Source organism: Corvus cornix, chromosome 5 (assembly GCF_000738735.6).
Source record: "Corvus cornix cornix isolate S_Up_H32 chromosome 5, ASM73873v5, whole genome shotgun sequence".
Lineage (NCBI taxonomy): Eukaryota > Metazoa > Chordata > Aves > Passeriformes > Corvidae > Corvus > Corvus cornix.
In genome coordinates, this window is record NC_046335.1 from 38218846 (window position 1) to 38243911 (window position 25066).

The 25066-nt window shown below is 38.4% G+C and overlaps 1 protein-coding gene across 1 annotated transcript in view; it reads left to right on the top strand.

Moving 5' to 3' along the window:
• The window catches only part of INO80 (INO80 complex ATPase subunit), a 57933-nt gene that overhangs the window by 14896 nt on the left and 17971 nt on the right, over window positions 1–25066 (top strand). Inside the window, exons 14-26 of the mRNA XM_019281415.3 lie at window positions 107–202; window positions 2783–2842; window positions 3433–3575; window positions 4663–4747; window positions 5246–5363; window positions 5746–5831; window positions 6788–6955; window positions 7402–7535; window positions 8333–8400; window positions 9505–9598; window positions 10729–10906; window positions 16240–16380; window positions 21242–21467. Of these exons, the coding sequence (XP_019136960.1) occupies window positions 107–202; window positions 2783–2842; window positions 3433–3575; window positions 4663–4747; window positions 5246–5363; window positions 5746–5831; window positions 6788–6955; window positions 7402–7535; window positions 8333–8400; window positions 9505–9598; window positions 10729–10906; window positions 16240–16380; window positions 21242–21467 (1597 nt within the window). The remainder of the gene's footprint in view (window positions 1–106; window positions 203–2782; window positions 2843–3432; window positions 3576–4662; window positions 4748–5245; window positions 5364–5745; window positions 5832–6787; window positions 6956–7401; window positions 7536–8332; window positions 8401–9504; window positions 9599–10728; window positions 10907–16239; window positions 16381–21241; window positions 21468–25066) is intronic.

Here is a 25066-nt window from a genome sequence, read left to right on the forward strand (position 1 = left end):
GTGTAGCCACTGTCATTCAGTAGATGTAAAGCCCTATCAAACCATCTCTATATCAGTTCCGTTCAATTATTTTTTTTTAATTTAATTTTTTATGTGTTTTTTCCAGAGGGAGAATATCTGGGGACCTTTTTTAATAATTTCACCTGCCTCTACACTGAACAACTGGCACCAGGAGTTTGCCAGATTTGTACCTAAATTTAAGGTAATAAGCGTGTCCAAGGAAGTTCTTTCTGTTTTCTGAAGAGCAAACCGTTTTGTTCTCCTGAGTTCTGTGTCACATCTGGGTGCTTACTGACCTTGGAATATGAAACTCTGTAATGAGCCTGTTTCTGATACTTTTTTCCATCATCCTGTTTTTTTCTGGAGTGTTCAGTTATCTAGGGCTTAAAAATATTCTTACTTTAATCACATGATTTTCATTTTGCATCAGCTTAAAGACACCTTCTCAGTAAGGAATTGTAGTAGGTCAGCAAGTGGATGTATAATTTTAACATATGGGTCTGGCAGCAGAACCAGGAATTACATACCAAGTTTTATATAATGTCTTTAGGGTTAGAGCTGTGTTTTCAGTCATTCATATGAATTTGAGTCAGATAAAGATTGTATGTGAACAAACTCTAAACAGGTGAGAGGGAGGCAAAATGTAGTTGTTACAGAAAAACAGAACAACCATGGACATACAAGTTAATAACAAAAAGGAGAGAAATGAAGCACAAATAGATAAGAACAAGAAGATTAGAAGAAAACAAATTGAGTTTTTCTGGTATATTGTGAATGCGAAAACATAGTAAATAGAAATAGTAAATAGTAAATTAGAAAGCAAGGAACTACCAGTTACTGAAAAACAAGCTGCTTACCTGTCTCCCACTGGAAAACGTTGAAGTGTTGCAAAGGAAAATTTGAAAATAAATGTGTACTGCTAAAACAGTGCTGGAATTCCAGAATTCATGATAGACAAAAGCGTCAGAAGTTGCAGTTACACCTGCGAAGAGGAACAGATCACAGTTTAAGTATTTGGGTTGTTAACACAGTAACCTTTGATATGAAGAAGTCTTGATTGGGTTCTTTTTAAACATCAGATTTTCCTTTTTACAGAAAACAGTAGAAGACGCCTAGTTATGAGCAACCAGTATACCAGTAACATCAGGCTAATTGTTTGAATGTCTTGGCTACTTAAATAAGTGCAGGAAAAAAAACTTGAAAGTATTACTATAGGTGATATTTGATTTCTTGATCTGGGGCAGGGCAGTGTTAAAGGAGTTAGCTTTTACCAAGTAGAGAGATCCCTCATGAGACTTTTGTTGGTTGAGGGTGTGTATAGTTTGAGGTATCTGCATGAGGAGAAGTTGTGCTAGAGCACAGTTCAGTACTGGATTATTCAAGTGACTTATATTTTGGAATAAAATGGCATTATTGAGCCTTTGAAGCAACTAACGAAGAAATACAAACACTTCTGTTATTGAGGAGGTACTCAGAAAAAAAACCCCAAAACAACCTAAAAATAATCTGTTCATGTATTTTCATAGCCCAAAATAATAGGGGCTCTTGATTAGAAAACTTGAGAGCTGTTGGACATTCTATATACTTTCTCTCACTTCCTTTGATCAGTTCATTATATAGAATAGGCAAGCAACTGTTTATGCTTTCTCCTTCTCAGGAATGAAATACAGAAAATGTTTGAAAAATGCAGTCAGGATGCTTGTGAAAAGATAGTTTTCTCTTTTTTGACTTAAACCCCAAACTGTTTATATCATTGTATAGCTGTTCTTTCGCATGCTGATCTTACTGCATGCCAATGTTCACCCCATTCATGGAACAAAACATGTTTTAAAAAGAAATTCTCTAAACTTACTGTCACATGTTTACAACTTCGATCAATCTTCTTCAACCAGTTTTTTTTTCTGCCTCTAATCAAACAGAAGTGTGCAGTCAGTTTTGCTTGTAGTAAATCAGAGTGAATTTATGTCCATGGCAGAATATGTAAACTAAAAGACAAATCACTTCTCGATCCATCTGGTTTTTTTGAAAGCATCCTTATTTTAGAACAGTAGGAAGAATATTCGATTAAAGGCTTTTGGAACCTGTCAGTTGAAGCTGTAGGACTTTTTACCGCCTCAGAAAGCAGCATTCTTCCTCCCTCCCAGACCTCCCAGTGTTAGCTGACTGTAGTCCTTCCATCAGGCAGGAGATGGCAGTACAATGTTATTAACCAGTGGCAGGAATCGATGCTCTGCAGAGGTCTGAGTTAATAGGACCCATGACATTTTGAACGGTAGATAGTTTAACAGATTTCTCTGGCAGTAGTGCTTGCTTTTAAAATTCTTATATTAAATATATCCAGGCCAGACATTTTAACTTCATCTCAGGTTTTTGGGGTCAGTTCTGAAATACAAAGTACGGGGTTGTTAAACAGGACAACAAGCCCTCTAGTCCTCTAAGTTTAACTGTAGCAGTTAAGTGCAGACCTCTTTCTTACATAAGCGAAGTATAATTTTTAACTTTTAGAAAAGCCTAGCTAGAAGGTATAACATGCTAATGGGCATTTGTAGATTCTCAGCATAGCTTGATCAGGCCACAAGTTGCTTGATACATTTTCCTGGAATGCTCTGTTTTAAAGTATTTTTAAATGCTTTCTGGTTTTTCTGTGTGGTGAAAAAGATGATTTCCCTTTTTGTTGTTTTGGAGAAAGAGATATGTCACTTTGTAGACTACAGATGATGAAATTTTAGAGCTGGTGTCTTTGTTTGAAAATAATGTCTTTCTATTTATTTTACTGTTGCAGGTGCTACCTTATTGGGGAAATCCTCATGATAGAAAGGTGATCAGGAAGTTCTGGAGTCAGGTAATACCAGCATGAACGTGTGCTTTGGCCACCTTTCTCTGTGCTGGGTAAACCAAAGCCTGTTGCTACACGTCACCAAACTAAACGATGTGTGGATGCAGAGTTTTTTCATCCCTGTAGTAGCATTTTCATTAAGATAATGAGGTGGAAGACTTCTCTTGTGCTGAACAGCAATACCATACAGGACAATTCAATGCAGTGTGGAGCTGAGATGAAGGAACTAGAGCTCTGTAAATGAAGCAGGAAGTTTTGGTGTCAAGGACTGTTTATTCTGTTTGAGTAACCTAACTCAGGGTGCCGTAATCCAGAATCCCTGCAGGCCTGTCAGATTGTTCCTGATTTAACAATAGCATTTTGTAGGGTTCAGTACCTGGGTCTTGTCTTGCATGTTAAGAAGCGTCTGAAATTGTTCAAGGGCTGAAGTCCAGGTCCACTAGTTGAGTAACTCTGATATAATTAATTTAGAAAGTCAGCTGAGGAAAGTGTAGTAGTAATGAGAAGATTGTAAAACAGAATTCTGAAATGACAGTGAACTCTTGACCGTGTATTCACATTGTGTGGGGCATTTGTTTCTCCTTTTGTGGTTACAGAAGACATTGTATACTCAGGATGCTCCTTTCCATGTGGTAATCACCAGTTACCAGCTGGTAGTGCAGGATGTGAAGTATTTCCAGCGAGTGAAGTGGCAGTATATGGTGCTGGATGAAGCACAAGCACTCAAGAGTAGCTCCAGGTAATAAACTAACTGGAACAAAAGTCTTCTCTCTGCATCAGCCTCTTGGAGGAATATCAAGAAAGCATCAAGAGGAAATAAACTTATAGAAGTTAAGATTGACACACATAAGATCCCTTAAGTACCTAACCTAGTTAAATATCTATATAACTCTCTGACACTGGATTGATTCATTACGTTTTTTGCATTTAGATTTTCCAGATATGTAGAATGTAATTAAAAAATAGCTGTGGAGCAGAAACTTTGTATAGAGTACAGGAGAGTTAAACAAAACACTGAAACGCTGTTCACTTTCCCTCCTGACTACTCACAAAATTCCACCTGGTGAATGGTCTGTAGTCTTTAGCTTATATTGCTTATATTGGCTCCATTAAATGCAGTGTTTTGATTCCTTGTTCAGTGGCACTTCCAGACGTGAATGAAGGTCAGAACCCCATGAATACTGTTGGCTGCAATAAAGCCCAATATGTGTCATGAGACTCTATGCCAGAAAATTTTCTGTTTGTTTTCAAGTAATGGATTTGTCCGTCTTTACTTTTGCAATTGCTTTCCCATAACCTTTGTCCAAGTTGCCACTGTACACAGTAAGTTGAGGACTGCTTTAGATGTAGGCTCATTCTGACTGAAGTTTGTCTCTTCAGCATTCTTGGGAAACCACCCCTCTAAGAGGATTTTAATGAATAGCTCAGCACTCCTGCCACAGTAGCCTATACATTTCCTCTTGTAAAGTCTGAAAAATACATGACATTCTGATTCAAAATAACTGTTTCTTTTGCAAAGTTAATTATTCTGATAATGAGATTTTATTAGTAAGCATTTGTTTTAAAAATAAGTAAAAAGGTACTTAGAAAAATAAAATAAATTATGCTTCTTTCTTCTTTTTTTTTTTTTTTTTTAATTGGAAAAAGGCTGCTTTTTCCTCTAGTTGTCTTTTGAAAGAATGGGGAACAGCTGTAATAGTTTTGTCCAGTGACTTCCAAAGCTCATTTGGGAAACTCAGTGAAAGCAATTGGTCTTAAAATACCTTATGCTTCATATCATTCTACAGTTTTCTCTAGAAATGATTTTTCCTGCTTTTATTCATCAGTGTTCGTTGGAAAATCCTACTGCAGTTCCAGTGTCGAAACAGATTGTTGTTGACTGGGACCCCAATCCAGAACACGATGGCTGAGGTACTCGGAAGCTCACAAGAGTGGATTTTTTTTTTTATAACAAGAATACATACTACGTATATGTGAACAGTTGAGAAACTTGTTGTATTTGTGTGGTTGTGGGATCCTGCTTGTAGCAAACCACTGGCAAACAAACGTAAGATCAGCTCTGGGAGGGAAAAATATGGAAACTTGCTACGCATTCAAATAAAACTAAAACTAAAGATATTTGAAGTAATACTTAGATTACAGGATGAAAGCTAATTGTAGTGACTTTTCCTTTTGTTGGCTGAAGTAATTGTGCTGTGTTTCTTACTGCTTTCTAATGGGGTTTTGTTAAGTTGATATTTGTGGCATTTTTTGGGGAGGTGGGAAGAGAATGCAGCTGGGTTTTTTTTTAATTTTGCCATATCTCATGTTCTAGTAAAGCGATTTTGAGCTGCAAGGATTTGGAATCCCCAATTACCTTGTCCGCAGTAGGATGACTTGATGATCCAGTGTTTTCTCCTTTCCTTTTAGCTGTGGGCCCTGCTGCATTTTATCATGCCAACACTGTTTGATTCCCATGAGGAGTTCAATGAGTGGTTTTCTAAGGACATAGAGAGCCATGCAGAGAACAAATCTGCCATTGATGAGAGTGAGTGCAGTGTGTAACTGCTGTCATTTTTATATTAAGAATCTGTTTCCTTTTCAAACTAACAATGGCTAACTTTCTATGAGATACGGCATCTAAAGCTGAAGATGCATAATGGGATTGGAACATTATTGGGTTGTTGTTGATAGTTTATGTTAAATTTTGTGTTTCTCACTGTAGTATTGCATGTGTAATGAATAGAAAAACAGTGTAGCACAGCACTCATTTAAAAAAAAATCAACAGAGAAGTATCAACTCTATGCTGTAAGAAGTCACATGGGGGGAAATGGCTGAGCAGTAAGGGACTGCATTTGTGGTAAAACACCATATAATTTTCTTCCTTAATGAAGTAATTGTTCTTTCTTGCCCCTTCTCTTTATTTCAGACCAGCTATCCCGCTTGCACATGATCCTGAAGCCTTTCATGTTGAGAAGAATCAAGAAGGATGTGGAAAATGAACTGTCAGATAAGGTGAGAAAAAGGATTTCTCTGGAATGAGTATTACAGCTGTGTTGTCATGGCTCTGTTCTCTTATCTGGTTTTTGCTAACTTGTTTGTCAGTCTGCATACCTGGAATTTCACTGTAGACTTTTCTTGGACCTTTGCTTTCTTACACCACATCCCAGCAATGTCATTAGATTTGAATGTAACTGAAGAACCCCTAATTAACAAACTTCTTTTCTAGGGAAAGCATTTTGTTACCAGTTAAAAATGGAATCGTTAGCTTGACAGAAGTATCACTAATGGCAATGAAGGAGATTGATACAGCAATGACTGGGTGATAAACATTTCCAGTTGTCTTTGTGAAGGATTTGGCATGGGTTTAGGAATTTTTTTTTGCTTGTCTGTACAGAGTGAGAAATACACAGTGGCAACATCATATTCTTCTTTCTTATCAGTCTCTTAATTTCACGCGGATGTTAGCAATACTAGATGATCTTGTTGCCAACAGTCCCCAGGTTTTGGCACCATTGGCTGAGAGACATCTGGTTTGTTCTGATGTGCTTATTTCAGTGGACTTCCCACGGCCACTGTTGTTGTGCAATGCACCCATCGCTGTTGTTGGCTGCTGACACTCCTTATCGCTGCTCTAAGTGGGGAACTGTAGGATGGTAGAATTGAAGTCAGATTTTAAACTGATCAGCTGCAGAGGTGTGATGTTTTCACAGCTTCTTAAGAATCTGTTTACTTAGTTGTGTTCATGTACTTTTAAAGGTCTGTCTCCTACATCATTACCTAAGCTGTCCAAAACCCCCCTATCAGTTAAGTCCTTTCCAAGTTAGATCTTGAAAGGCAGATCTGAATGCAACTGCCTATAAATGTATTTTTTGAGAAAGCTTGTGTTTTTCTCAAGGTGTTTCTCTCAGCTTTATGTACATTAATATTTCAGAGATATAAATGGCTAAATCTTCATTGTCATTTTGCAGATTGAAATTCTTATGTACTGCCAGCAGACAAGTCGACAGAAGCTCTTGTACCAAGCTCTGAAAAACAAAATCTCTATTGATGACCTCCTGCAGTCATCAATGGGCACTACTCAGCAAGCACAGACCACCACTAGTAGTCTCATGAATCTAGTCATGCAGTTCAGGAAGGTAAGGCTATTTTAAATAATAATTTTTGAGAAGTATAATCATTTGTTAGCACAGAACTAAAATATGGCTTCTAGAAAACACCATATAAAAAAATTTCTGGCATAGGCAAGCAAGCTTGCGTGCAGCTCAGTTGTGTTTCGGATGCAGTGTAGCATGATGTTGGGTGAAGAAGAGCTTTAGCCAAATGGTGCATGCATCTGCTGACTTGTTTGGTTACAAAGGTTGGTTTGGTTGAAGGAAGCCATTCACTTGAGAAGAAGAGGCAATAGCTGTTATGTGAATAGGAAAGGGTATGATGCCATATTCAAATTTGAACTGATACACTAAAATGGCCATGCAATATTAAGCAATACTAAAGTTTTAGTGATCATTGGTCACGGTTGATTTGGGATGTAGATGCTGCAAGTTGATTCCTCCCAGCTTTTGACATGCTCTCTTCCTTACAGGTGTGCAATCACCCAGAGCTGTTTGAGCGACAGGAAACTTGGTCTCCATTTCACATCTCCCTAAAGCCATACCAGATATCCAAGTTCATCTACCGTCATGGGCAGATCAGGGTCTTTAACCACTCACGGGACAGGCAAGCCTATTCCACTTCCTATCCAGTTTAGCTTATTAAGTATTATTACTTACACTTATTTTATCTTTGTAGGTGCTAATTAAATCCCTTATCTGGTGTATTTAAATGACATTGGCTGAGCAGTCCATTTCCTTTTAGTCATTCACCTGTTAAACATCAGATATAGATGCTCTTTCTTGGTGGAATCCTAATCACAGAATATCCCTTTGATTGAGTAAGAAAGCCAGGAAAAGGAATTTAGAGTTGTTGCTGATGATGTGTGGTAGAATTAAGCTTTAAAAGATTCTTAAAACAAAAAAACCTCACGTGATTTCCCTTCAGTGAGCTTTTACATACGAGGAAGCTATCTGTATCTGTTGCAACATGGTGTCACATGAGCGTCTGCTAGTGCCTTGACAGCTTTTAATGCTCACCTTGGATGAGGACAATCTGCCCAAGTGCAGTTTGCTGTCTTCTCCAGCCGTAGCAATTCTTGATTAATTTTGTCTGCATTCAGTTATGAAAAGTGCTCAGGGAAGAGATGAGAAAGACATGTATGAAGACTAGGTCAGCTTTTCTAGAGCATATAATGCAGTTCCATAACAATGGTGTGTCTCAGTGTCAAATTAGCAGCAGTGCATGTAGACTGATGACACTTCCCTTCTACTGCCATGCAATTCCACATATTCAGAGTGCAAAAATACTTACAGTGGAGAGTCAATGGCTACTCTGGATCTTCTGCTGATTGTGTGATTGAACATGTTAAGTGTTAACACCTTCTTAGTGATGATGTTTGCTTTTGTTGCTTTCATTTTCAGGTGGTTACGGGTTTTACTTTCGCCATTTGCACCAGACCACATCCAGCAGTCTCTCTTCCATAGGAAGGGTAGGTTTACAGTCCTGGGAAGCAGGCTGGGTTTTAATATGTCCTCTTCAGGGAGAAGGACTGAGAGGCCAGATTAATTAGTTCTCTGAGATAATCTGATCAAAACTTGTTAGAATTTTGTTAGTGTTTATACATATATTTCCTTTGCGCAGAGAGGAAAGGATGGAAAGTGGCTGGAAGAACAATCTGTGGATAACTTGTTATTTGGTTACTGCTTAATCCCAGTTCAGTATCTTAATTCAGTCTGTCTTGTTTTAACTTGCTTCAAGACATTAGTGCTGCCTTTTTAGTCTAATGTGAATTTTTCACAGATTCAGTTATAAGAAATCTTGGATTCATTTCAGTACATTATGTGTAGTATCTTAAACTGCCAGCTTTCAACTGGAAACTAGATGAGATGCCAGTGACCCAGAATCTATCAATGAGCAAAAACGCCAGAAAAGCTGCTTATATTGACAGATACAATTTATTATAGATGATTGAATATTTTTCCTACAAGAGCTAATTAGATCACTCAGCTACTGGGATGGGAAAAGCTTCCGATGTAAAAAGCAAGAGAGGTAGTGGCTGCTAAAATCTGTTAGCATGGACCTGTTCAGCTGCTATTGGGGCTATGCAATGCACATGGGTGGGCCAGCAAGGCTTTTCTCTACCAATTTCTGCATCTCCTTCTAACCCGTTTGACTTTCTGGATGAGAGGGAGCATGTGAGACAGGCATCCAGAGGCATGCATGTTCTTGTCGGCTGTCTGGAGGATATGTGTTCGAATTTGCAAATATTCACGCTGCCTATTGATTCTTAATAAGTAGAACAAATGTTCTTACTGTCTGCACTTGGGCCTAAAATGTATTTTGTTTTTTTGGTAAGCACTCTTCTCTTGCCCACACTGGAAAATGAGCTGGAATGTGGGGTCAGGCAACAGAGATTCAGATGGAATTTTCAGTATTTCTAAAAGATCTAGGTTAAATTAGAGTCTTCTGTTTACTTGCCTAAATTTGTCATGAGCTGTAGAGTGTGTATCCTGAATTTATGAAGCAAGTTTAGTTTTCAGCTGTGAGTGTCTGTGAAATGTGTTGGCCTAACTTCAGTTTTTCTGTGAACTAGGCATCAACGAAGAAAGCTGTTTTTCTTTCCTCCGATTTATTGATGTCTCTCCAGCAGAAATGGCAAACCTTATGAATCAGGGACATTTAGCCAGGTGAGGACAACTTTTTTTTCCCTCTTTTAGTAATTACAAGAAAAGTACAGATGATATCAGATGATACCTGCATTTTCTATGCCTCCTAATATTATAATTTCTCTGTCATTATCTAATACCAGAACAATGTCTAGAGTGTTCCTCCAAGTATTGGGCACCATTAGGCAATGCAATTTTTATGCCCCTGTCACAAGAAATGCTGCATTACAAAGAATTGACATTGTAAATACACAAGATGGTCAAAGGGCAAAAGGAGAGTTTGCTTAGGGTCATGCTGCAGGTTGCTGGCATTAACAAACTCAAAATCCAGACTTTGGAAGGTCAGTTCAGTGCAATTCTTACCAGTTGCAATTGAGCGTACGTTTTAAACACGTGGAATAAGCTTGTGGTGTGGTAGTTGTTCTTCAGTCCTGAGCCATATTGCCTACTTTCCACATGTCTTGTTTTTAATATGGAATGGAATTCTGAGGCGTAGGCTTAGAACTGTGGATTTATAGCATCATGAACTGTATTATCTCGAAAGGAGAGGTGATCTTTTTAAGTTATAGTGTACTCTGTAAAGGACTCTGAGTCAAGTAAGATAGTGACTGTAAGAAATTGGAGATTAAAAGCAAGTCTTTATTAATAAATAGAGATGTTTTGCTTAGGGCTTTGTAAGTGTAATATTCTTTTCTTGTTATGGTTATTTTGAATTACTGTTTCTTGACTGCACTACAGCAACATAATTCAGATTTCTCTTGGTATATCTCAATAGTCTTTATGATAAATTCTGCATTCATTACACAGGTTGTTATGCATAATTTATATGTAGAGCAATTTACAGAGAAGTCAGAGTGCAATTTTAAATAGTAGTGGCTAACTGGGGCTTGGCCCTTTTAGATAAAGTGCTTCGAAGTGTATCTTGATTTAGTCACTTAGATTCAGTTAAGTCACCTCAGAAAAAATCGAAATCAGGGTAATATAATTGGATGATGTCGAGCAAAAATTATTTTCTTTAAGTCAGGACACTGTAAGCCTGATACGCTGAAAAAAACCAAAACATTTCTGTCAAATAGAGTTATGCTGTAAATATACTCAAGCCTTTCTTTCACAAAGCAGTGAATAAATGTTTCTCCTGTGTTTTGTTGCAGATGGTTAGCTCTTTTCCTGTCTCTGAAAGCATCCTACAGGCTCCATCACATGCGCTCCTGGATGGAGACTGAGGAGGACAAAGAGCAGGGATCATGTTTTTTGAGGAACAGGGATTTCTTGCTTGATGTAAATTTCCCACTGTCTTTCCCTAACTTGCACAGCTGCACTTTGCTGCAGGTAAGCAAAATTTCTGTGATCTGGAGACAGTAGCAAATCCTCATGAGTGAGAAATGGTGAAAACCATTCTGTCCTTACAAAACAGGGAAAACAAACTTGGAAACAGGATGATGGTGGTGTCTGCTTTTTTAGATACAGTTAAGAGACTTCAGAGTGCTGACCAGGAAAATAGTTTAACCTCTTTCTCCTTCCTATGTGGCGATACATTTCAAAACTTGCTATAATGAATAAATCAGTTGACTTTAAAATATTACTGCAGCACCAAAAGTAAATACAGGAGCAACAGAACTAGACTCATGATTTGTCAGGGATGGATTCTATATGTAAGCTTCAGAATTTCTTAATGTTTTTTGCATGCAACATGCTCATTTTCTGGCTGAAACGACTCTTTTCTTGTCAAATTCAATACATTGTTGCAGCAACTGGGGAAAACGGAGACCAGCCTGACAGTGTTTTATAGTTGGTGGACAACCATTTTCAGTGGTGTGTTTCTACTCTGAAATTTGCTTCTGCTGCTTTCTGGTAGACTCCAGATGTATTCAAATTACTGTGTAATGCAAGATCATTTTTGCTAATCTTTTGCCTAGGATATGTGTGAAGATTTTGCCTTTTTATGACTAAATTGCAGTTGATTTCCTGAGTTAGGTTAAGGCTCCATTGATTCAGTTCACTGGGAAATAAGTTCACAAAAGTGCTAGCGTGGAGTCAGGAAAGCATCTAGGGCAGTTAGCAGATATGCAGTAAAAAAAAAATCTTTTCTGAAACAGTGAGATCCTGCCAAATTTCTCTAGGGAATATTGCTTCTGCTCATGAGTCTGGAAGGGGAAAGGAGATAGCCAGAATTCAATTGAATATTGTGTAGAGGAAGTTGAAATTGAAGACGCATAAGCAGTAGGAAACCAACCTTGGACTTGGTGTCATGTTTTGCAGCGTTAACAGCAAAGCCAACAAAATGAGTCCTCCTAGTTATCAAACAAAGGGCCAGCCAAGTGAATGTGTGTGCCTGTTAACTCTGGCTGTGCTGGTATTTCAATATTCTGTGTTTCTATGTCTAGCTTAATAAAATGTCTATGCTATATGAATTCGCTTTCAGTTAGGTTTTGGCGATTACAGTCAGCTGTTTCTGTAGTGCCTGCAGTGCTTATCTCTGAGACTATACTGTAGCTCTGTCCTCTTGGTATGGCTAAAGAGAATTTGTGTGGCAGTAAAGAAGATGGAATCAGAAGTGTGCACTTAGAGGAGGTAGCATTCATTTTTACATATGTAGAAAGACATTCTAACTCCTTACATAACCCTTGGTTTGGTGTGTATAAGTATCAAAACCATTAAACTTTCTGAAGGACAGAAGATGGATTAAGATTATAGATTTTAAATATAAGATGTGGAATATGCATGTGTAGGTTTTAATATTAGTGATTAAATGTAAAGCATTTGAATAGGCTACAGATCTCCCTATACCACAGCCTGGCAAGATTTAAACATTAATTTGGTTTCTCCAAATAATTTCTGTTCTTTGAGGATGTCATTACTTGTGTCTCGGGGTTCCCAGGGCTGTTGACTGTGTGTAACTAATGACTGTTGCAACTAATATGTTCAATACAGAAAACAACCAGCTGAGGAGCAGAGTTCATCAGTGTGTGCAATACAGTGCATTTGTGATAACCCCAGCAAATCTAAAGGAGGAATAGCCCTGCAGTTATGACAGATACTTTAGAGCTGTTTTCTAACCTGCCTGTTAGACAAATTACCACCTGAAGTCACTTTAAAATAAGCTGTATTTACAGAATTGTTTGCAGAACTTACATTTAGAATGTCTTAAAAAAAAAGGGATGGTTAGAGAGTGCAAAACCAAAGGGAGAGTTGAAAACAAACTGCCCTTTACATGCCTGTCTTTTAGCACCACACATTATTGTGAGTGAAAAGAACTAACATTTTCCTTAGCCCAAACTGGAGAAGCTTTCAACGTAGCATTCCCAAGGCTTCCTCTTGGGCTTCGTAAGATAGTAACATGCAGGGAGTGAGGAGGGTGAGAAAAGAGGAAAAAGGAAATGGTATAAATCTGGAAAGGCTTTTCTTAACTGCTCAGATCAGCATTTCCGATGCAAGAGACAAAGTATGAAAATAAGTCAGTAGAAAAAGAAACACATTTATTTTTGATGGATATTTCTGAAATTGAAGTAACATCTGTCTAAAGATAGTATAAGTTTCATCATGTAAACACAGAAATCCCTTTCACTGTGAGGTCTCTTCATTGCCCTTGCTCAACACCTCCACGCAATATGTATTAATTTGTATACATTGAATTAAATTAATATGAAATCTGCTCTGTTTACATGAACCCTTCTCTCCTTTCCTTTCCTAATTTTATTTCTATTTAAAAATTTAGGAGCTTTAATGAGCTTAAGATGTGCATATATATTTACATAAATATACACATATTTATGTGCAGCTCTGTTTGCAGTATAGGAGAGCCTCTTTCAAGATTTATTTTGGATTGCATAGTTGTAGTGGATGTGTACGTTCTTGTTTTTTAACAATCTTCCACTTTGGTTTTTGGCTTTGTTGTACTAAGGTATGTGATCCATTTCAGAGCTGTGGCTGTGTTCAGTTCTGTAACCTTACCCAGTCTTTTCCATGTGTGTGGTTGATGGGAAGCTGGTTTCCACTGTCCCTGTTATATCTGGTGACTGCTCCATTCATGAATTCTTAACAGCTGCATATGTCAGAATTCAGAGGGATGTTTCTTATGTGACCTGCTCATAATTTGCGCACAGAAGTCTAGCACTCAAAGCAAGGTTAATGCCCAGGTACAAGTATTTTTATCTTATTTTGGATACCTTCTTGAAGCTTTATTTATGTTTTTTCCTGGGTACTTCAACTGCCCTAAAGTCGTCTTTATTAGGTCTTTGATAGTTTTTCCAAAGGAGAATTAAGTAACAAACTTGCATAGGTTTGGAATTACAGTTTGTTAACTTCCTCTTTATCCATTTCTTCTATTCTCGCTTTCCAGGAAATAATTACCAAACCCCTCTATTGACCAGGGCCACAATCAGTATGCCAGTGCTTGCTGTCATAAAACTTACTGGAAAGCTCTTGTGACTGCCTGCAATGCTGATTCCTCTTCAGAAAATCAGCTGTACTCACCGTTTGGGGTCCAGGGGTGGGGAAGAGAGGGGCTTTGAGCTAAAGCAGTTGTTCACTGTTCCCCCTCTAGCTCTTGCTGTCCTTTCTCTACTCTCAGCTGTGGAACCCTGCCTCTGCCGATGCGGGTATACCCTGACACATCCTTGTATGAGCCAGCTGCAGAAAACTGTCTTTTCATGGCTGTTGAATTTGTTGTTTGATTAGATGTGTAGCCAGATAGGCTTCTGGAGAGGAGCACAGGAAGTGGCACAAATATATCGTGGGAAAGGACTTACCCTTTTCAGCAGCAGCGTTGGTGCTCTGTTGCCACTATTTCTGGTTCTCAGATGAGTAAGCCAGCATTCGTAGCCATTGTCCACAGGCACGTATTCCCAGCCCTGTGATTCCAACACTGCTGTTTCAGCATGCAGTCTGTTTTACCAGGTGGTGAAGCATGCCACAAAACTCACTTGGAGCGGAGGGGCAGGGGTTTGTTTTCATCTTGATCAGCATCTTAATGAGTACAGACAGCTAGGCCGACAAGAAGGGGCTCTGTGGGGACAGGAATAAACATGTGAAGCAGTTGTTGCTTAAGCCAGCATTAGTGATTAAGAATTGCCAGCTGAGTAAGAGGCTGTTTTTGGGATCACTTCACATTATCCAGTGTGGCCCAAGCTTTGACCTGTGCTTTTTAGCTCTGCTCGGTGTTAGTGAAAGACTACTGTCAGCTCTTTCTGTGCTCACCTTTTATATAATAGAGGAGCAGATGTTCAGTCAGAGTATGAACTTCATTTTAGCCAGCTCCAGCCCATGAGTCTCGCTGGCAGCAGCTGAAAGATGCGCTTACAGGCTAAGGTTGAGTGTGGGTAGTGCTGGCATGTATGTACAGTCAGACTGTTTTCCTTCCTTGTTAGCAGGTTCCAAATGATATGTGCTAGCCATCTGCATCTCGCCCAGTGAATGGAAAAAAAAGGGCCCAGAATGCATGATCTGCAATAGACTCTTACTGTGGATGTTTTCTAGCATTTCTTGACATACATAGAAAAGCAGCTATCAAGTGTATGACATGTTATACAGGGTGTCTGCTTCTATCATGTACCTGAATGCTTAGAACTTCAAATACTGGGATTTCGGAAAATTGGGAGGGTCTGTTAATTTTGGTGCATTAGGAACTTGGGCAGAACAATACCAAAACTTGAGATCCTGTTTACCTTTTACTTATGCGAACTGCTGGAATTGCCAGGAGGGCATATCCTGTGGTCCTATGGCTGTGAGAGGTATACCTCTTAATGCTTCTAAAATTATTGCTAGTTTCCTACTGTGTGCAGGGTAATGCTCTGTGTACTATGGGAAACAAACATAATAAAGAACTGTTGAGCTCTATGAATATAGAAGAGTCAGAATAAAAGCTAAGTGGCAGAAATGGCTTAGTCTATAAGCAGTTTATTTAAATGTTTGATGGAGATAATTACAATAAAAAGGAGCTATAACTGATGCAAGCAAAGAAAATTAAATTTTTTGTTAGCTTTCTGTGTAGAGTTGAGCATCTTCAAAGAACTTTCCTTTCTTTAAACTGCACTGTCATCCAAATGTCTCCACTTCTGAGTCAGTATATTTTTCTGTATCAAAAGGACATTGTGGCAAATTCCAGGTTTTAAACATGCGTTTGTTCATGCGTATAACCCTGCTAGCACTTTCAAAATCTTCAGGATAAAATTTAGAGCCCTTTTGCACAGGAAAGAAGGAAAAGATTGGAAAAGATGCAAGTCTAAAGATACCAATCCAGCCTGATTTCAATTCTTAATTTTTTTCTCTCTGTGAAATTTCATTTTAATACAGAATAGATAAATGAGTAGCTAGAAAACACCCTGAGGGGCAGATCTACTAGAATATTCCTTTACTTCCTTCTTTAGAAAAACTAAGGTCAAAAGGTTCAAAGGCGGAAAAACTTGTTTCTGGTTCCAACTGAGTGTCAAGACAAGTTATTAGAATGATCTATTCTGATTGCAAACATTTCTGGATTTGAATGTTCTGATAATTACACAAAGATTTTTACATACTCACTGCAGAAGATGTGTGGAATTTTCCTTATTCAAAGAGCAATATGTACGGAATGTGCTTTGTCTGTCTTCCTCATGGGTGGATAGAAGATCTGAGAGGAGTATTTCTTTATAAACATAGTAACTTCTTAATTTTAATTTTGTTTTCAGAACCTTGTGTTCAGCAGCCACTGTAAAGCAGTTACTGGCTATTCAGACCATGTCATATATAGAAGGAGATCAGCTACCTCATGTGTACGATGCTGCCAGGTGACTGAGCTGCCGTCCTTCCTGTGCATAGCCAGTCCACGGGTAAGTCCAAGTAAAGTTGTAAATTATGTATTTTCTATTGTGTTTTAAATCTTGGTAGAACTGTGTCTTAGGAACAGAATGATATATTACTTTCTTTTGGTTGGGTGAAACTGTTGTGAGGATATCCTTTTGCTACGGTATTCAATAGAGGGTTTTTCATAGGGGAAGTGACTGTAATGTGTACTGAAGGGAAGAGGAAAGTTGTAAGATGCACCCAACAGGAGTTGTTCTGAGATTTCACTTTCTCTCCTAATACCTAAAGCAATTATAGAAGGGATTTTAAAGTAAATTATTCAGTGATAAGCCAAGGGGGGAAATCTAGGTATGATATGAACAGAATGAGGTGGTTGTTTGGTCAGCTCTGATGACAAAAGAGGGCTGCGAAGCAGTGCTTTTTGGACGAGGATGTTTGTTTCCTCTCATGCTTCAGTAAGGGAACACCAGATTGCAGTGTATAAGGATTACTCAAGTTGGCATTTTCTAGGGCTTTTGGATGTTAAGTGCTACTGCTTTGGGTTGTCCATCATCTTTTAAATGAATTTTGAAATTATTTTAGTTGAGGTTTCCTGGGCTGGCACAAGAGACCTTTATTAGGTCTATGGCTGTTGTGTTCCATGTTGTTGGATCTTGACAAACCTGGAAAAAATGAATTTTTATTACCAGACCATCCAGATGTTATGTTCTTTAGTCACTGTTGAAGTTATTGCTGTAGACCTCATCAAATGATGTGCAATTATACTTTTGCATCTGGAGAAGGCTGGATGGCAAGCAGGACCTCACAAATGGAAGCTCATTACGTACCTGCTGCTGCTGAAGCTGAATTTTTCTGTGTCAGCAGCTCTAGGGGCCAGGAATCCAGCTGGACTGCTCAAAGTCACAGGTCACCTCCCAGTTACAATGTACTACCTGGCTGGAGAATAAGAGGTTGTTCTGAGAGCAAGTTGTGAAAACCACCTTCAGATTCCCTTGATTTGTCACTCTTTGTGCTTAAATTTGCATCATGGATGAAGGATATGCTGAATTGCTCCCCTACAGCAGAAAGGGTGGAGAGGGGCTTCTGGTGTTTATTCTAGTGAATAAAAGTTACTTGTTTTGGCTTGACTGGTATAAAATGATTAAGCGTAGACATGGGTTTTTGTTTCTAGGAGTACAAAGACTTTAATTTTATGCTTGTTAGAAACTTTTGGCAGGAGTGTAGAAGACCTGAAAGAGCAGAAAGAGCACATACGTTCCCAGAAACTATAGCCTTCTGTTGTTGTTTGACCTGTGATGAATTTTGGGAAGTTAATGGAGCAAATGATAGAAATAGGAGCGTGTGTTATGTAGCAGCTGGGGGAGGGGGTCAGTCTTTTTTTTCTCTGGAGGCAGTTTTCATGAGTACAGATAGGTCTCAATCATAAAAAAATGTAACTTGGAGGATGGGTCTTGCATTGTCATTAAGATGCTAATTAATTAAATTTTGAGTAATATACTTTGGTTTAGTTTCAATAGCTCTCTTACACTCTGGAATATTGTGTGAAGTCATTTTGGTCATCTCACAGTGTCTGAAAGGTTAACTTTGCATGGAGAAAAATGCAGGAAGCATTTTACAATTGTCCTAGCTAAACTAAGTTGTTTAATTTAAGGTGGAAATGCCTTTATACATCCCTGTCACTATATTTTTGATGTATTTCTGAACCATTACTCTTTCAATCCGTTTGACAATAATGGTGTTGAGAGAGGAGGGTTTAGTTCTAAGGACTGCTCTACCTTTCGTTACAAGTAAAACCACAAAAACAAACCTGTGGGGAAAAAAATTTGAAAAAATATGCCATGACAAAAAGGAGTGTGAACAAGCTTGAATGAAAGATTTTTTTTTTTTTGTCTGTTTCAGAAAAGCATTGTTTTCTCTTGTAAGGGCATGTAAAAATACAGGACCTTAGAAATACATGCCTGCATTTAAAAAAAAAAAGGAACTGATGATAAAGATAGTCTTAGGTCCTCAGATGTCAGTCAGTTTTACAGGGGATATGTAGGAAGATTAGTTCTTGTTAATGTAGAAATAGCACTGAGGCACACAGAGTTTGTCTCAAGATTGTCTCCTACTAGTTCTTCCTTGGAGTGAAGTGTTACTGAAACGTGGCTTGTAGAATCTTCCGACATGACTTCATTTGTCTTGTAAAAATCCCGGTGTACAAATCTGTGTATTGTTTTCAGTAGGTAAGCTATGTTTGTGTCAGAAGTTAGTCTGCTCTGTTTTGTGTGTAGTGGCTGCCTGTTCTAGAGGTGAAAAATCTAGGTCCTGGAAATCAGTATGGCAAGTTGTCTGTGCTTGAAAAGAGTATTTGTTCCAGTCTGTTCAGTGTAGAAATATGAACTGAAACGTGATGGTGAATATTGTCTCTTAAACAACCTAAGTCTGTACCATCGTTTGTGATTTACAGCAGTGGCAGAACTTTTTTTCAGGTGGCAGAACTTGCTTGCATTTTGAATTTTTTGTGCTTTGAGAGAGGTTTTGCCCTCTCTCACAAAGGTCAGACATACGCTTTGACTGCAGGTGGCAGTACAGGATAGCAGCAACTCTAAAAGTACCTTGTAGGTTGTGGAAATGTGTTCAAATTCTTAACACAGCCCCTTTCTCTTTGCAGTATTTTGTGTAGCTGTGTGTAAGACCTGTAGACAGATTTTAAAACAGCTCTTGGCATCTGGAAAAGCACTGGATTTACTGTTTTGCAAAGATATTGTGTGCTTTTTTTGTTGGTTTTTTTTTGTTGTTTTTGTTATTTACTGTAACTGTGCTCATTAATATGTTTAAACAATTGTTTGGCCCTTGTAAAGAGAAGTCTCTATGAGATTAATTTACTCCTATGAGAAGAGCTCCTGTAAAACTGGTCAGAGCCACACTTCCAGCTAGGAAACCTTGCTTAATACCTGTTACTTTGAGTTAGCTGACAAATGTTCAGTGAGGTACAGCCGACATACAAGATACCAGGCAGTTCTGAGGGAGGAGTTGCTCTCTTTACCTTACAGTTCTAAAGTGCCGTGTTTGAAACTGGTGGTAATTAAACTGTCTATTGCTTAGCATTTAGTTAAGCTGTTAAAATGTTTTTATTTGCATGATACAATGTTGCATATATTATTCTCAATATGTAGCAGTTATATCACCAGAGTAAGCTGGAAGAAAAATTTAAACCCCCTTCAAACATAGAAGCTTTTCATCTGCAATACAAAGATGGTTCTTTTCTTGTGTTTAATGTTTCAGATGTCCCATTATCACGTTAATTCCCACCCCTGCTCAATTCTGCAGGAAGTCCACTGTTTACTGTTCTCCATGAAAACCTATAGGTTTCTGTACTGTTTCTTCCTATGCAGCCCTGCTGCCTTTTTTAAGTGTGAAAACTTTCACAAGCTTGATTTTCTCTGTTGTTCATTTGTTACATTGCTTTTCATAGTCCTGGAGGAAGTGTCATTTTGCACACTGTTAGGATTCATGACAGTGTTTTTAACTTCTATGACTTTACATGGAGGATTTTTTTCATTGTACTTCTAAAATAAAAGCAACAATGACTTCTAAAGTAGTGATATATTTGCTTCTTATATTGGTGAAGAAATTGTCATGGCATTTCAAATTTCTCTGTTACTGTAAGGTTAGTTGTCTTAATACTACCATTTATTTTCATTTCTATGTGAGTTTATAACACATTATTAAGTTTTTAGATAGTATGTAAAAGCTTCTACTTGCTTTCTTTTGTAAACTTGGTTATAAACAGTTTCTGTAAACACTCCAGAATGTTTTCCCAAAACCAGACTTATATTCAAAAAAGGTAGAAAGAAGAAGTTGGTTATCTGCTTTTTTTTTTTTAATTCTTGTGCTAGACAGTGAATTATTCTGCATTTATATTTGTGTTAAAGTGTTGTAATTGTGTTTACTTTGGATCATGTGATTTAACTGTTGGTGAAGTATCTGAAGTTAAATCCAGCAGAGCAGCCTGTCCTGCTGTGTACCATGGCTCAGTTTCACTTTTGGTTGTTGTCCTTTACCGTGGTAAGGGAGAGAGAAGAGAAAGCTGCAGATTTTACAAAATGCAGCCTTGTCTGCTGGAACAGAGTTTGCTCAAGCACCTTGCAGCCACTGGCATTCAGCTGTTTGGCTCATGTCCGCCTTCCACTCTGTACGGATTTGGGCGGATGGGGCAGAAAAGGGGGAGTGAAACTGATGGAGTTGTTCCAGAACAGCTTACATGGCATGAAATCACACTTCCCTTGTTTGCAACACTGGTCTGTCCAGCTGGATTGTATATACTGAAACAGGTAATAGGGCATAGGATTCATAGAATGCCACAAGAAAAAGACCACTATTTCTGTGGCCCGCTTCTGTTCAAAGCAGCTGTAAAGCCCAAGAAATATGCTGTTCCTTTTTTTCCCCTTTCTAATTTATGAATCTCCCTAATTTTGAATTATCAAATGAATTTCTGTTAAGGACAATATATAAGTGTCATTTCTGCTAATGAGATAAATACTTACTTGATTGTGAAGGGTGGAACTAAAAATAAACAAATAAAAGAAATCTTGGCAAAAGGAGAGGTACAGCAAGGATATTACTCTTCTAGCTTTGCTGTCAGTTGTGTAGCAGTTGGCACAAGGCATAGTTTATCAAAAGGAAGGTTTTCGGTGCCTGATTGTTTACATGGTGTTTTTTGTGGTGTGGAGAGGTGTTGCGTCTTTGCTTGGTTTAAGCCAAACAAAAGATTGTTTTCTGTTTCTGCATTTCATAATGATATGACTTTGAAAATTTGATCCCATGGTAAGGTACTTGAACTGGGGATTTGGGGATGAGGAGAAATGTGAGCAAGAATATTGACTATTGTTATTTTACTTGTAGGTAACAGCTGTGCCACTGGAATTCTACTGCAATGACCGAAGTGCAGAATACGAGCGCAGGGCACTAAGGGAAGGAGGAAGTCTGGAAGCAAAGCAGTGTGTACTCCATGGATCCCCTGAGCTAGCAGCTGACTGGCTGAAGCAGTGCTCCCAGTTCTTCCCAGAGCATCCAGGAGGGCTCTTAGGGATCAGGCCTCAGAACGGCTGGTCTTTTATCAGGATACCAGGTAAGTTTGGAGGTTGTAGTGGAACAGAGATAAGATAAATAAGAACATCTGTTATTTTGTGGTAATTTATGCTTGGTTATGGGCTTTTTGAAGGGTTGGGGGTGGTTGTGTGTTTGCTTTTCCTTCAGAGTGAAAGCTAACCCTGATATCTTAAAATACACCATGATTTTGCATCCTCTGTCTGAAGTAAATCTTTGATGGATACTGAAAAGTCTAATACAGGTTTTTCTAATGCCTGCAAATCTCTCTTTGCATGTCAGTCTTCCAAATGACTGTAAAGAGGTAGACTTGCTTACTAGAGCACAGTCTGCTCTCACAACCAAATACTGTTTTGAGGTTGGAGATAGGAAGATTGGATGAAAAGTTAGAGATATACCTTGCCTCCTAAGGTGTTGGAAGAGCTTCATATTGTCCTAAAAGATCTTTTATTGGTCTACCTAGTGAAAAGGTTAAAATTACTTGTAGGAGTCTAGCATGAGAAGGATGGGTTTGAGGACCAAGTTCAGAGGAAATTGGCCTGGAAAATAAAGCATGAAGGGTTTACTGAATTTTGGTTGAAATGAAGAAGACTTATTCATATTTCCTTGTAAAGTGGGAAAGAGGTACCAGTGTACCAGTAAAATAAATGTACTTAGTTTTTTCTTAGAATTAGACAAAAGCAATCCAAGATCTCATAGGGTTTGATTGCCAGCACTGCAGTGACTTTCATGGGCTGGACATGCTCTAGCTGTCAGAAGATGGTCCTGAGCAGCGAGCAGAATTCTGCAGAAAGTACTAGAGATCTGATAGATAGCCAAGAGGAAAAACAGCTTACACTGCCAGATGCAAAGTTATTCCCAGACCCTTTTGGGTCAGGATGTTTGGCAGGGGAAGTTAATACAGTAAGAGGAAAATGGCCTTTTGCTTGCTACAGTCCGGTTTAAGAAGGTACCTTTTTAATTGTTTGGAGTCATTTGAAGCACATGCACGTTTGTACCTATGTAATGGAGAAACCATTTTTCATGAGCTTGCACTGGATTAATATTCAGTGATAGTTGATGATTTTATAGTTTTTCTAGGAATTCTTTTAGTTGTTTGCCAGTTATTTGGAAAAAGAAAATCAATCTCTGTAGCAGAAAATCGGGAAGTATTGAGGAGATAAGATAGAAGACATGGATAGAGAAATGCAGAAAAGTAGCCAATGCAGGAAAGAGACAGGGCTGCATTCTCTTGAAAGACTTCCATTTTAAGCTGGGGACTGTTATCAGCAAACAAATTTTAGAGGAATAAAGGTGAGGTACAAGAAGCTTACAGGAGTGAGAGAATAGGTGCAGGGGTAGGCAAATTGTTGTCAAAGCACAACAGAATTTGGTTGAGAAGGAGGCTGAGATGAGTGTGTTAGGTAAAGCTGGTTTAATTTAGGAAGTGTTGGACCTAGAAGTGGCTTAAAAAAGTAGTTTTGTACAGCTGTGTTTTAATTAAGTAGAAAGTAGCATTCAAACCTAAACTTACTCTGAGAGGAGAGGGCACACACCACAACAGGACAGCTGTGTTCATAGGTGCAGAAACAGGCCTGGTGCCTTACAGAAAGTGAGTGATGTGCTGAAGGAGCCATTTGCAAGGCTAAAGTCTAGCAAATGTCAAATGGAACAGTCGCTGTAAAGGTCTGTGGCAAATAGGTGACAAGAAAAGGGGGACACCTCTCTCTCCTAAACCCTGATCTATCCTCTCCCAGACTCAGCGTTCCCAGTACCCTGGCAGCAGGCTCAGCTGTGATCACTGTGGGAATCTCTTGAGGCTTTTCCTGTTCTTTGAAAGAAAAATGGTCCTGGATTAAATGGCAGGAAGTGTCTGAGTCCTTTTAGTATCGATAAAAAGCACCGGCCTCACTGGCTGTTTACTGTGAGAGCCAGCTAGCTCCTCACTGACCCCATTGTGCCGTCAGGAGGGGAACCAGGGGTGTCAACTGGAACCCAGGCTTTATCTCTCTTTCCTCTGCTTTTTGCATGTCCAGAGGCACTTTTTCTCATTCTCCAGAGAGCGCTGAGCCCAGCTACAGTCATCAGCCAGAGCTCCTGACAAGGGTTATTCTGAGTCATAATCATTTTTAACTATTCTTCCCAGGCCCACTGTATCCCCTTGTAGATAATTTATGTCCATATCCTTGCATGGCTGGAGGCAGTTGGGTTTGGGTTGTTTTCAGACTGAAAGCCATTTGGTCTGGTTCCTTGTTTATTTCATACAGTGCTGAAGAACCCAAAAACTGTGTCCTGGGGAGAGCTCTCTGACAGTGCAATATACGACCTCTATCTCCTGACTGACTTAAAGTTTTAGAAGTTCCTTTTAAACAAACAAAAAAAAATTCCAAATAATTTGTCATTGGAAGTTGTTACTGATCATTAAAAGTAAAAAAATGTAGAACCGCAAATTTTGAAATCCCCTTTAAAAAAGTAATAGGTTGTCATTTTCTTCTCCTAGTTAAGAGAAAATTAGAAATAGAAGTGAGAGAAACTAGAGGTGGAAGACATTTTTTTTTCTCTTTTAACTAATTGTGGTATTTTCTGAAGATGGCATGAGTAAAATACATTTTCTTTTACGATTTTCCAGAATTTGTTCTTTGAAGCACTAGGTGGCAGGCTTTCAGCATGGAAAAATACTTGATCTTGGAAAACACAATGGCATCAGGATAGCATACTTAAAGGTGCCAGGTTAGGGACAAATGGTTTTCTCTTTGAGATGATAAATCTCTTTTTTGGTAGTACTCTTTTTTGTTTTGCTCTCCTAAAAAATACCCCAAAAACTTTCTCACCAGTGCAGTCTGCTTTGCTGCTGAAATATTGGATGACTTATGAACTGTTAACAAGTTGCTAACTTTTCAGACCATCTGCAAATAAATTCTTTACTTCTAATTTGCATTTCATTGCGATTTAAAAATAGTTACTTACACAATGGAGACCTCAGGAGCCAGCAGCAAAGGACGCGCATCATTTCCAGTTAGCAAAGCTTAATTCTACCTATTCATGCCTTTGTGAGAAAAACAGAAAGCATTTTGCTTTTGGAAACTTGCTATATGTTAATCTGATCCTATCAGGACTGACTTTTGAACAGACCCTGGTGGTTCTCTGAGTTTTCTTCCAGTCAGGTGGCTTTTGGTTAATAATTGTGTTAGTTTGTCATGTATATCTAGATTTTTCGTGTAACTTCACTCAATTTAATTCATTCTGAAATAGCAAGCTGACCAATTAGAATAAAACCAGAATGTCATGGCTGTATTTATAATTAAAGGAAATAATAATATTTTCTGTAAAGAGTAAACACTGCTATTGTGCAGAAGTTTTGGCTTCTATAGGTGTATTTTAAATCAAAATAGCTGTAAGTTGTTTCCATTTTCCTTAATGGCCTATGCTCAAAATTTGTTTTTCCTTTGAAGAACACATGAAGCTATTAATGATTTATATGTAATTGAGACTGAATTCTGTTCTAGAGATGAGTGCATCATTATACATTATGTTGTACTTAGAACAAATGCCGGCCTGATGTGTGGGCTTGAGTTTTCCTTACAGTATATCCTTGGCTTGGCTCTCCAGTTAATGGATTCCCTAAGGTAGTCGCTAACATTT